Here is a 13,785-nt window from a genome sequence, read left to right as displayed (position 1 = left end):
CCTTTGTGATATGGAACCTTGTAGTACAATTTCAGAAAGATCCATACATTTACACACAAGTTATTGTCATGAAACTAGAAAAATACTTGTTTTTTGGCCCTTAATTTCTAAAATTTTGAGGCAATTACCCCCAAAATCAATCCCAGCCTTCCCTTTGTGATATGGAACCTTGTGGTACAATGTCAGAGAGATCCATACACTAACACACAAGTAATGTCTGGAAGTTACAAAAATGCTTATTTTTGGCCCCTTATTCCTGAACTGTTGGTACCATAACCCCCAAAATCAATCCCCACCTTACTTTTGTGGTATTGAACCTTATGGTAAAATTTCATGAAGATCCATTTACTTAAACTAAAGTAAGAGTGCTAAAACCAATGTGTCTTCGGACAACGACGCCAACGTCATACCAATATACGACCGCAAAATTATTTTGTGGTCGTATAAAAAAGAAGATGTGGTATTAAGTCTATATTTGACTGTTTTCTTGATGAACACATTGGTCTTGAACAAAGTTGTAAGTAAGATATAGTCCCACTTCATGTTATTGTCTTGAATATGCATGAAATATTTGCCACTGAAACCCAAGTGAAGAAATCAATAATCAATCAACCTATCAATGTTCATTTTGAGCAAAAATAATCATCCTCTATGTATACGGTTGGTTACACCAAGTTAAATACAATGAGTTTGCTATTTGAAAGTTTGAAAAAATATAACATCATCAAGAACAATGAACAAAAAGGTCAAAGTCATACATGTCATATGAACCATGCCAAAACTTAGCACAAAAGGACATACATCAATAGCAATAACTCTATACACCAAAGATAGTTGGCTTGTTGATCAATAAACCATGAAAAGTCAAGGTCAGAAACCAACCAGAGTGATTTTTATAGTTCGTTCCTGTGTTGTACTGTTACACCACTGTCCCAGGTTAGGATCCTGCTAACATGTTTAACCCCGCCACATTCTGTATGTATGTGCCTGTCCTAAATCAGGAGCCTTAGGTAATTCAGTGGTTGTCGTTTGTTTGTGTGTTACATATTTGTTTTTCGTTCATTTTTTGTACATAAATTAGGCCGTTAGTTTTCTTGTTTGAATTGTTTTACATTTGTCATTTCAGGGCCTTTTATAGCTGACTATGCGGTATCGGCTTTGCTCATTGTTGAAGGCCGTACAGTGACCTATAGTTGTTACTTTCTGTGTCATTTGGTCTCTTGTGGAGAGTTGTCTAATCATGCTCATTGGCTATCATTCCACATCTTCTTTTTTATATAATATGTACATCTTACAATAATTCCACACCAAATATATTTTTCTGTTTGTTTATCATGTTTATAGTAATCGAGATGCAGACTTGACCCCATATATATGCTTGTTTCATGAAATGAGGTCAAGATTAGGCGAATCTGCAACTATATCTGACAGACATGGCAGACATGGTTTTCTCTTTGAATTTTTTCATATTTTTCTGGTCGGGGCTTTTGTAGCCGACTAAAGGCATGGGTTTTCTCGTTGTACTACAATTGCTTAAATCAAGTTATTGAAAAGTCTGGAGGGTAGTTGTCTGATTGGCAATCATACCGCATCTCTTTATTTTTAAGATGAAAACAAGTAAATTTCTTATGATGTGTGTCAATCAGTTACTGTCTCATTTGTTTTTATACGCTACATCTCTTTTTAGTCACATTGACAGCTGCAGGCATGACATGAACCCAGATCTAGAGTGGCAATACAGCAATTGTAAGGGGGTTAAAAGTCAAAAAAATTTTGAAGAGTCTAAAGTTGAATAAGTTACAGAAACTAGATACTGAAAAATTAAATAAATAAATATCAACTGTTTTAATCATCTTGTATTTCTAATAAAGCCATATCAAGATCTTCGAAGTATTCATAGGCCGACAAATTGTAGTCTTCAGTATCGCTATCTGAAACAGCAGAATCTTCTTGCTCCTCGAGCTCCTCAACAACTTGTTCTGACAGAAATAACTTCTCAAGAGGTAACATATCACAGGATTCACAATTACAAGACTTAGTACACAAGTCACAGCATGAATGTTTCCTGCTTTCTTTCTTCATCAAATCATCCAAGTCTGAATTTCTGAGGAAATTACACATTAGATCCTTTCTCCTACAATCTTTAGCTTTAAGAATTGCCTTAACTTCCGGTTTCAACTTCTGCAAGTGGTATCCATTGTATAGGATAATGGCAACTGATGGATTTCCATCCCTCCCCACTCGCCCTATTTCTTGCAGCAAATCTACCAGATTATTTGGAGGTCCAAATAATACCACTCCACTACACTTTTTTACATCTAAACCCATTCCCAGGGCACTGGTTGACAAAATAAGTCTCAAAACACTACTTTCCTCCTTCAATGCATTAATTATGATGTTTTTGTTAACATCTGGAGTTTCAGAATGGAACATCTCAATATACTTGGCACAATGTGGCAATTCTGTTACAATGTATTTATAAAGTTTGGAAGTGTCATTTATCGATGAACAATACAAAAGTGTACGTGGGAAGTCCTGACTTTTTTCCTCTAATGCATCTACTAACCATGTCATTCCCATTTCAATTTAATTTTTAATTTTGGAAGATACATGTACTAGTTTAATATTAGACTTGTTTGGTGATAAATTAATTTCTGTTGTGTCCTCCGCTAGCTGCAATATTTTCATGACTTTTTTCCTAAAGCTTACAGTGCAAGTTGCACTTAAAGCCAATACTGTAGCATCGGAAAAGAGGGATCTTAGTTCACCTACATTTGAAAACCATTTTCGAAAAGCCTTTTTTCTGTCTCCTTCATCTTGGCCCCTGAAAGAAAAATAGAAATAAGTACTTCTATAAAAACTTTTATAAAAGGTAAATATCAGCACCTCTTGCCTAGATTGTTAATTCTTATGGCAAAACAAAATTAAATACATGTATGTGCTTGTCCATATTGTTATGTAACAGCCTATCATTCAGTGGTTGTTGTTGGTTGCTGTCTATCACATTTGTTTAGGGTTTTATTTTTCATACATTCTTATAATTACATTGTAATGGTTCATCATTTTGCAAGTAGTGGTCTTAAAAGAGCTTACTTTTTAGTATTAGGTTATCTCGTTCTTGAAAGCTGTACAGTTCTGTACCAGTGGTCTTAATTTTTTATACTTCTATATTTTTGAAAATCTAAATTCATAAAAATGGGAAGGGAGTACACATCAATATATAGAAACAATTCATCAAAGTTTCATGCAAATTAGTTGAATAGTTTTTGAGTTACTGTCTGACAGGTTGACGATTGACAGACAGTCACAGGTTAGGGGAGGGTTGGGATCCCGCTTACATGTTTAATTAACCTTGCCACATTCTGTATAGTGCCTGTCCCAAGTCAGGAGCCTGTAATTCAGTAGTTGTCATTTGTTTATGTGTTACATACATTTGTATTTGTTTTTCGTTCATTTTTTATGCATAAATTAGGCCTTTTGTTTTCTCGTTTGAATTATTTTACATTGTCATTTCGGGGCCTTTGATAGCTAACTATGCGGTATGGGCTTTGCTCATTGTTGAAGGCCGTACGGTAATCTATAGTTGTTTATTTCTGTGTCATTTGGTCACATGTGGAGAGTTGTCTCATTGGCAATCCTACCACTATTCTTTTTTATATAGACAACGGTATACCATAATACGTCCTGTAAATGTGCGAATAGAAATGAACATGGGGATTAACATTGTATCCACTTACCAAATTGCTATTGTTTGGAACTCATCAATTACAACCAACTTAACGTTCAACTTCTTTTAAACAAGTTCTCCAATAGGGATCACCAACCAATGTTTCTGGAGATGCAAAAATGACATCTATCAACCCCTCTTTGATTTGATCATCACTCTGGGGAAGATGATCCTAAAACGCAAAAAGAAATGTAGGTGGGCAGTCTCCAAAAAGACATATTTCTATGATAACTTCTATAATTTAAATGTACACTGTACAAATACCCTTTCTCCATTTCACTGCGTTTGATTAAAGATTGAAATCCAATGAAATAATTCTTATTGTTGTAAAGTCCAATACAGAAATGAATATAGCTGAGATTTCAATGAATGCATGGCATATTTTCTCGATTTTGAGATGTTTCTGCCAATGTATCTGTTTGGCCATCCAACAAGGTCTTTTAGACTGCACTTTTTCATATTTTTTTTTTATTTTTTCATTGTTTAACACAAACATGACAAATAACAATCTTAATTTAAAAATTAAGTTTCCCGCACGTTTCTGAGCCATGTAAAGCTGATTATGCTGTATGATTTTGCTCATTGTTGAAGGTCAGATGGTGACCTATAGTTGTAAACTTTGTCATTTGTTGTCTGGTGGAGAGTTGAGTTGGCAATTTTACTTCAAGTCTTGTACATGTACGACATCTTCTTATTCTTATATGCATGTATATTTGTTTTGAGATAGATTATTAGTACATGTAATTAACAACATTTCCCTTGGACTCTGGTGCTTCATTAATACAACATGTAGTATATATCTTTATACAAAGTATGAAAAACTAGCATTATGGCCAAAACGACTGTAAAATACTGGCAATATGACCGATACAATCTGTTCTCGGTAAAATGAGACAAATTTATGTGCTACCATGGCTATGATCAACTGCTTCTGCAGTTTTTTTTAACTTTGCTCATGTATATCTAAGTTTCATATTACTGCTTTGTTACTGTTAGTCATGTGTATGTGTTGATATACGGAAGTTTAAATGTATGTTCCTGCAAATAAATTTTATTTTATTTGATAAGGCATACATGTACATCTTTGCCTGGTCAGATGCGTATCCAGGACTATGGAAAAGGGGGCCCTGCATCTAGACACCATAAGGTGTGGGAATAACGTCTTAATACATTTTTGTAAGATAGAGGCATTGCATTAATTATATAAGTAGCTCCAACAGCATAGGCGGATCCAGGGGGGCCTGGGCCCCCCTTTGTGGGAAAAATTTAGTTGATTATATAGGGAATCACTGAAGCATGACTGGAGCGGGCCCCCTCTTAGGTCAGTCAGTGGGCCCCCCTTACAAAAAGTTCTTGATCCGCCACTGTACAGGGGGATAATATGTCACCCCCTAACTGATTTCTCATGCGTTATAATAAACATCTTTATTATACAACACTGCCAACATAATAATTATAATATAAATTAGGTGTTTAATGGCATTAAATACTATAGTATAGACTATTCCATTTATTGAAGCCTTACTACCACTGCATGCTTAAAAGTTATACTAACCTTTGTATGCAGCAGTAATATTTCCAATGTGCGAGAGTTTTTCCACCTGGTCCTGCATCAGAGCTACTAAGGGACAACAGACTAAAACTTTTCAGTCAGAACTGTTTTCAATAACCTCACGGACAACTGGAAGGTACAGTTGAAACGGCAGTGACTTGCCAAAACCAGTCGGTAGTACAGCCACTCACTTCTTCTTGTTAACTAAACACTCTAAAATTTCCTTTTGCTCCTTCTTTATATCATTTATACCAAATTTTGGCAAAACTTTTGTCAAAACGTTGTCCAAACTGGGCGCATCCATGTTTTTTAACGATCCGATAATGGTATACAAGCCCGTCGCTGATTGGTTAATCGAAATTGATTTTCTGCACGCTGATTGGTCGGTCAAAGTTCACCAAATTTGACCCTAGACATGACCCTCAAGCGGCTGTTGTTAGATCTCCCACGCGCGACATATAAACAACGAGGAGCAAGTGCGGAGATTTAATTTTAATTAGATTGATTGGTACCTAAACAGCTTCATGGTGCTAAGAAATATTATATCATTTGCATGATTAAAATTTAATAAATCTTCATTTACCAAGGCTAATGAACAATTTCATAAACTGTAAAAAGAATATATGTAATACAAAGTAATTTTTCAAGATATTTCTCTTACATACTTAAACAATTGTCACTTCCTGTCCTGTGACTTTTTTGTCCTGTGACTTTTCAGTGTTTGCTTACTGTTAAGAATAGGACCTCCCTTACCCAGGACCTCCCTTACTAATGGAGAGAAAGCTGTCGGGACTACCAATCCTAAGTGTTAGAGAGAATAAAAAGTACATCAGTCATTCTCAATTTTATATGTTTTGCGTAAAACAAAACGGTTTTAAATGTTGAATTTAAGGAATGCTCGGATTTAAAAAAATAAATCTTTTTCGTTTGCTTTTCGTTGAAATCATCCTGAATATTATGTAATATTGTACGCTGAACATTCAACGATCATGGCCAAGCATGTGTTCTTCAAAATGCAATCTGTAGAAGAAAAAACACGGTTTTAAATCATGTACATTGGAAATCAAGAATCGTGTGTCGTGTTCGACCTATAATCCTTTATTAAATAGTCGAAATTGACTATTAATATATAGTTTTGTTTTGCACCTACATAACTCTATATATGCATGTTTTTGCCACTTTGCTTGGAAAAATTATCATATATCTTAATTCTCTTTCAATAACATTTCCTTATTCAATTTGCTACTCGTCTACCAAAAAAAAAAAATAGATATTGTTTCATTTTTGCCATTTTGGTTATAATAAGTTCTTGGTAGATGTATGTCCTTTATGATCTCTCAGGTAAATATCAAAAATGAGTCCTGAGTTTTGACGGTTGTGAATTAAGGATTAGTTACTTTATGGAACACTTATTTCCTTGGATGGTAGTACAAACTTGTATTTTATCCTTTAGTTAGTATGCCTGTTTAATAATTTACAGTTTTAAGGAGAATTCTTCGTCTTTTGCAAACAGATGAAGAATAAAATGAAAATTTGCTTTCGATTGCATTGAGGCAGAGAGAAATATGTTTTGTTATATTTCAGACGATTTTTAGTACGGATATTAAACTATAATTCTTAATCTCTTCCAATTTACAAATATAATTTGGTATTGTTTTTTCTGCAAATGGTAGATGAAACTTGTATGTTCAATTTTTTTCAGAGGTCTGTGAAATCTTGAAAATATGACGTTCCCGGAAATCACAAGTCGCTATATAGAATGCTTGTAAAATTCAGAAACTTGCAGTACGCTCATATTTAATACTTTCTGTTAAAAAAGAAAGTGTAAAAATAAGAAGGCGAAAACGGGAAAAGGGGAGGGTTGTTACACGAACACTTTCTTCGCAATTTAATTCTAAACGAATAGTGATTATCTAACTTTTTGTTCAAATATCGAATACACAATCAAATCTCTAACTTATCCACGCTTGCAATAACCTTTTTATTGACAGGTTTCTGCTGGCATTTGATTGGACAACAGTTTAATGTAGGCGTGACAATCTATCACATTTATCCAATCAGCTGTCTTGTTAAACAAACCTGTGTGCGATGACCCACTGTCCACATAGTTTAGTTTAGAGAGTTTAGTTGTTTTTTTTTATAATGAATTGATCATCAAAAGGACGTTGTTGCTATTGTTGGCCAGGGACTTTCTATACTAATGAAAAAGTCCATGTGTGTGCTTGTCAGATAGAAATAGACAACGCTTATATTTAAGAATAAAAAAAGTGATGAAAAAGAAATATTACTATGCATTGGATGGATATTTAGACTAATTCACTAGCTGTATTATACAGACGGAGAAATAACGCCACGTGTAGCCAGGATAAAAAAAAAATGATGATTTTAATTATGCTAAAAATGATATATTATCCAATCAAAGGGGAAGCGATATGTCGGCTCCTGAATCCGCCACTGACCAAGCACATTACGACATAATTAAACAATTAACAACCTTGTAAAAAAAATAATAGAAAAGCGTTTTTTTTATCCCTTATATTTTATGATATTTTGTGGACAATATAAATCTTAAATCAGTGTTTCAAAGTCATATCAGATAAAAAACATAATTGCAATTTCTGCCACAAAAAAAAAAACGTATTTTAGAATCACGAAATAATTGAAATCGAATTTGGATTAGTTTTGTGCTCAATGGAATTTATTAAGACTTTAAAATATCTGTTCCTTTATATTCGCTATTTTGAGATCGAATTTAATGAGGTTCATATATAAGTATGTGCCAAAACAGAAAAAATACAGTTGCAAATCAACGGGTACGTCTAAACACTGCCCAGGACCTCCTGAGTGCACTCAGGACATACAAAGTGCACCCAGGACTCTTTTAAAGTCATCGTATATGCACACAGGAAAAATGTTTACATTCTTTTCACGTTGTCTATTTTAGTGGAAACTTTTGGAATATTTTGAAAACGAACTTAAATAGATATTCACTATTTTTATAAAAGAATGAGGGCACGTGTCACTGATTCACAACTACTCAGCCGTGAATAATCCAATCAACAAAATTGATTGGATTATCCTTATTGCTTATGAATATTCAGATTCAATATTTTATTAATCTATCTTATGAATATTATGTTATTGAAACAGTGTTTTTTATAAAAATTTAATAATGCGAAATTTTAAAGTTTTTTCGAAATTGATTTATGTAATTAAATACTTTGTGTATTGACTTTAACGATAATGGAGAAAAAAACCTCAAAAGTCCCATTTAATGTATTTTTATACAGTTTATGTGTAATGAGTCAGCTTAATTAATTTTGTTATTATACGTTCTGCAGTTCTAAAGTAAAAGAAATAACAATTGATATTGTTTTATAGTTTGTCTATTATCAGTTTGTTTTTCTTCGTGAATTTTTTCTCCTTTCCAACATCAATTAAATAAACGAATATCATATTTTATTTAATATAAACATACAAAGTGTTTTTTGTTTTGTTTTGATAAGTCTAATATCTTGGTAGAGTACGTGCTTTTATTGGTTTCTTTCTTTGGTTTGGCTTATGGGCAAGTTTTTGTTTTATTTTTATTTAACATCTGTGCATAAGGACTTATTCGTTGTAAGAACGGACTGAGTATCTTTCAACAGTCTGCGAAATAGTCTTTCTCGCTGTTCTTGATTATGAGTCTTGCAAAAACAATATTAAATTGATATGAAATAGCATGTTTTCTGTAAGACCAAAAAGTTCATAATTTCTCATGAGCTCGATTTAAAACCAAATCTTACTACCTGAAAATGTTAAGAAAAAAAACCAAATATGATAAATGACGGGAGTTCAATGTACGCATTATTTTAGCCCGTTTGTGAAAAGGGGGGGGGGGGGGGGGGGGGTCGGTCTTGATTGGGACAGAAAACTGACAGAAAAATGGAGTCAAATTCATTATTCAGAATTTATTTTCTCATTGAAATTCGTTCAGGCTTGTAATCATGGTAATACTGGAGAAGAACGATTTTAAAGAGAAACAAAACTTTACTGTTTGAGTTTGATTATTTGAAAATCGTATTTTGATAAGTACGGCAACAAATACAGATAAGAACGGGCTTCATTCAAAACCAAATATTGCCTTATTAAAATGTTGATGACAAATTCCTTCTTCAGATTCTATTTCCCTATTCAAACTCATTTGAGGAATTTATTACTCACTCATCGGTACAGCGGATACAGCTTAATAGGTACTTCGAAGGGTGAAAAGCTATATACCGTACATTCATTTAACTATGCACTGTACAGAAGGATTTATGTGGTCAGCTATACACTGTACACAACGCTTCTTTTCGGAATAAAATATCGAAAAATAACATATGTATGAAAGATTTCAATGCCAATTATTGAAACAGCTATACTTATTACGTACACACAGTGCATGGCCTTCTATCAGAAAAAGAGTTGCAATATTGAATATAGAATCATATCGGATGAGACGAGCACCAACTTCTTTGACAAGTATTTGCGAATGTTTTAGTAAGTGTTCTTGTTTTAGGAAAATAATGAGACTTCTCTAATCATCAACCTACGACCAAATCATTTCTTAAAACAACAATTATGTTTAGATTGAGGTACACATTGATATTATGTAAACACAACAAAGACTTTCTTACCGTGTCAGAAGAAAAATCGATCACGTCCGCTTGGTTAGTACCTATATCCGCTGTACCGATGATACACGGTGTTACTGGACAAGAACGAGTGAAAAAAGCGACAGTGTCTTGTAAATATGTGGATACACTTTCAATAGTCACACACATATTTTATATACATTTATTTCGGGAATTATTTTTTAATTTATTATGCGCTCTATTGATGCCAGATTTTCCTTTTTTTTACTATCAATGTTCAACCACACCTATATATGCATTCTTATATTATAGGACTTTCCTCGTAGATGAAACAGGGGTTTTATCCAAAATGGACGTCACGTTTTGCAATGAATAAGATCTATATTATTTTTAACGTTTTCAAATGAAATGAATTGAATTGAAAATTTCCCGACTATAGACAAGACAAGACGTATACATGTACATATACGTAGACTTCGTTTGGATGTGACATGTCTTTAAAATTAATACAGTTGAAATAAGACTGAGAATGAAACTTTTTTCTGTTAACTATGTACCATAAATTTAGGTACATCTCTCTACGATTAATCAGTTCAGTTCAGTTTCTTGTATATTCCTCCATTAATTGTGGAGCACTACTCATAGGGTATAATTGTAGCAACTATATACACCTTAGAACATAAGGAAACATTTAATTATGTACAGATGACTGAATTTAGGCAATAATAATTACTAAATAATTAATATTATAACTAATTCATAGGATTGTCATCATAAAATTTTAAAAATAATATTCATAATGTGCTGAAGTGTAAGAATAAGTTAAGTAAGAACTGGATATATTTACAAATAAGAATTTAGAATTTAAGTGGTCTTAAATTAAACTTTCTTATAATTGTTAGTTAAAGGTGCTATACGTACATCAGAATTTATAATGAGAAGGTTATTTTATAAGACTTATGTAAAAGGGTTGGGGTTTAGAACGATTCATCATATATACATGTTTTCCTTCACAGTTTAAAGTTACCTTATTTCGGATCTTATCATTATTCTTTAAAGGTAACTGGATATTTTAAAACTTTGCAAAAAATTTTATTTAATTTAGGTCCTAATACGTCATAAAATAGTAAGATGGTAAAGTAGGGAACTATTTTATTTTCAAAAAATTTACTTATACTGTACTTGTGTTCAAGTTTTTTATCCTTTTTGTCCTCTGAGTATATGTATGGCTTGGGTGAAAGAAAAGCAATTGATCTATACTCATGCAAATAACCCTTTCAATTACAAACTAAGCATAAGTATAAAGAACAGTTATATTATAACTATACCACGTCAAAAGTTTTCTCGTTCATTTCATTCCATAGTAGAGTGAAATGACTAACTTTCATTTGACCTTTAAAGAGGCAGAATTAGTTGACACAAATGTTATGCCTTTTTGCATGGCTGATTGTATATATTTATGTTGAACATGTTAAATTCAAGGCGATCTTGTAGCGAACGCACAACCATATACTGTGTTTGGTTTTTCTACGATATCTAGTTAAGAAAAAAACTTTATTATCGGAGGGGTGAAACGAGGGAGAAAATAATATGTATTAGATACACATTAAGGGCGTTAGCCCGAATGAGCGCGTATTACTTACACCAAGATAAATTGAATATTGTCAATGCAGAATGACAAATTCAATAATTTAGGACAGGGACTTTCAATACTAACGGATTCCCTGTTAAGGAGGAGATCTTTTAACAATTTGACAATATGCTATTGAAATGCATGAAAAATGCAGGGTATCAAATTTTATTTATCGACATCTTTGTGTAAAAAAAGATACAATTTTGCTAGATAAATAGAAAACAATAACACATTTCCTTGCATAATCTTATCTAAAATTATTGAAAATTATCATAATTTATGGGTATTGTTTTAACATGATACACCAAAGCCGAATTTTGTATGTTTGCATTACACACTTGCACTGTTTGGATTAACGTATCAATAAGAAGGTAGGTTAGAAAATCACAAAAAAAGAATTAAAGGACAAAACGCCATTATATGGTTTTCCGGATAATGTTTTTTTTTTGGCAAATATTAAAAAAAAAATCTTAAACTTTTACATATACATAATATTTTAGGTAAACACCTAGAGTTACATATATACCAGCATACATTTTTGATAGGAAAAAAATGCTATCAAAGATACTTCAGAAATGCCTAGCTCCATGCCTAAGAAATATACATCTTTTTTATTGTTCACATTTATTTAACCTCCATTCAACAATGGGAAGGAACATTTGCCTCAGCTGTGAAATGAATTGATTTAAAACGACTTTTAACATATTTACTTCTGTCTTGTCAATATCTTAGCATAGAATATGATCAGAATATGGTCTGTGTATAAAACAAGTATACCGCTGTAATATAAGCACTAGACAATTTATACATGTAAATATATGCTACTTCCAACAGAATTTTGTTTTGTTTTTAGTTTTTAATTATTTTTTTTTCATTATCGTTTATTTTTTAACCACTAAATTTGCGGTTTTGTGATATGTTCGTGCAGTTTTAACAATGTCGTCAATAGTGTTCAGAAAGAAGCTATTATAAAATGTATCAGAACCTTAAATTACACATACATGAACGGAGCTATGATACCATGACAGGTGTACATATGATGTAATTGTAAAATAGCCATTGTAATTGCCAAGTTTTTGATAGTTTAAGGATCATTTTTGATTAGTGGCACGTGCCATCGAATTCAATCTTTATTGACAGAAAATATTAAATAACGAATACATTTATTACTATTATAGGAAGAAAAAAACGAAGAAGAATTATTTGCTATAGTGCAACTTGAATAAACAAATAAATACATAATCATTTTATATTAAATAAAATTGTTATTAAAATGAAAGAAAGGATTAACGCATTTACAAGGATATATACTCGATGCTGAACTTAAATTAGGTTGTATTGTTTTAACGAAAACTTCTATGAAGATCTGGAGGGGGTCCTTTATTTCTGTATTCTTTAATTTTTTATGCCGATTTTCTCTATTCTTTAAACTTTTGGTCTATTATTATCAATTCTTTATATTCAAGCACCTTATTATTCTCTATTCTTTATTTTTTTTATCCATTTTCTCTATTCTTTATATTTATTGCCACTCATTCTCTATTCTGTAACCTCCTCCCCGCCCCCTCCCATCAACATCTTCTTCTTTCCGATGGTATGTTATTTATAGTTTTATTGTCTCGTCACGGTCTAAGTGCAGTTTTCAGAATATTAACTGCACTCGGAGACATGGTTCCCTGATGCGGCCTTGGTGACTACGCATCACTACGAAATAAAAGCAAAAAAAAAAAAAAAAAGACGGTTGTCCAAATATAAAAAGAATAACACGTACGGGGAATGATTACTAAATGCCACGAGGTAATTATTAAGTTTTAGAGGAAAGTATCGAAAGATAACGAAATTAAGGATATAAATTATCTGACATAAAACATATTTGTATTTACGTTGATCGTTCCCGATGAAGTTAAATCCAGAAACGTGCTTCAGACGCATGAAATTTATAAGGTGTTTTCACTCTTTTGATAATGTTATGTTTAAAATTTGCAATTACTTCTTTTCAAAGAATAAGTAGATAAATACATAAATTAACATCAGAAAATAAAAAATAAAATAAAATCATAAACAGTTATAGGCGAATAAGTTATTTCCTCAACAAAACAAAATCACTTATCTCTTAAAAAAAGACCAACAGAAATAAAAAGTCAACCAATGATTTTATGTTTAATTATTAAAAATATACGTTTTTCATTCTAGCATTTATATTGTAATTTTTTTATAATTAAAATGTATCATCCACATGAAGGGGCGTAACTCCTAA

At 32.3% G+C, this 13,785-nt stretch overlaps 1 protein-coding gene across 2 annotated transcripts; it reads right to left on the bottom strand.

Moving 5' to 3' along the window:
• Window positions 1-1,830: 1,830 nt before the first annotated feature.
• On the bottom strand, window positions 1,831-5,779 carry LOC127708114 (uncharacterized). 2 transcript variants are annotated; one of them, XM_052212961.1, is made up of 2 exons: window positions 5,283-5,771; window positions 1,831-2,824 (listed from the first exon to the last, which is right to left on the bottom strand). In XM_052212961.1, exon 2 carries the CDS (start codon window positions 2,578-2,580, stop codon window positions 1,846-1,848), a length of 735 nt encoding a protein of 244 aa, XP_052068921.1. In that variant the 5' UTR covers window positions 2,581-2,824; window positions 5,283-5,771; the 3' UTR covers window positions 1,831-1,845. The 2 variants fall into 2 exon arrangements, 1 of the variants encoding a protein (XP_052068921.1); XR_007985156.1 differs by lacking the exon at window positions 1,831-2,824 and adding an exon at window positions 3,799-3,899 and having other exon boundaries at window positions 5,283-5,779.
• Window positions 5,780-13,785: the final 8,006 nt, after the last annotated feature.

The sequence above is a fragment of the Mytilus californianus genome, unplaced genomic scaffold, assembly GCF_021869535.1.
Source record: "Mytilus californianus isolate M0D057914Y unplaced genomic scaffold, xbMytCali1.0.p SCAF_7, whole genome shotgun sequence".
Lineage (NCBI taxonomy): Eukaryota > Metazoa > Mollusca > Bivalvia > Mytilida > Mytilidae > Mytilus > Mytilus californianus.
The sequence above is the reverse complement of the archived record's forward strand: the minus strand, read 5'-3'. Positions and strand labels throughout refer to the sequence as shown.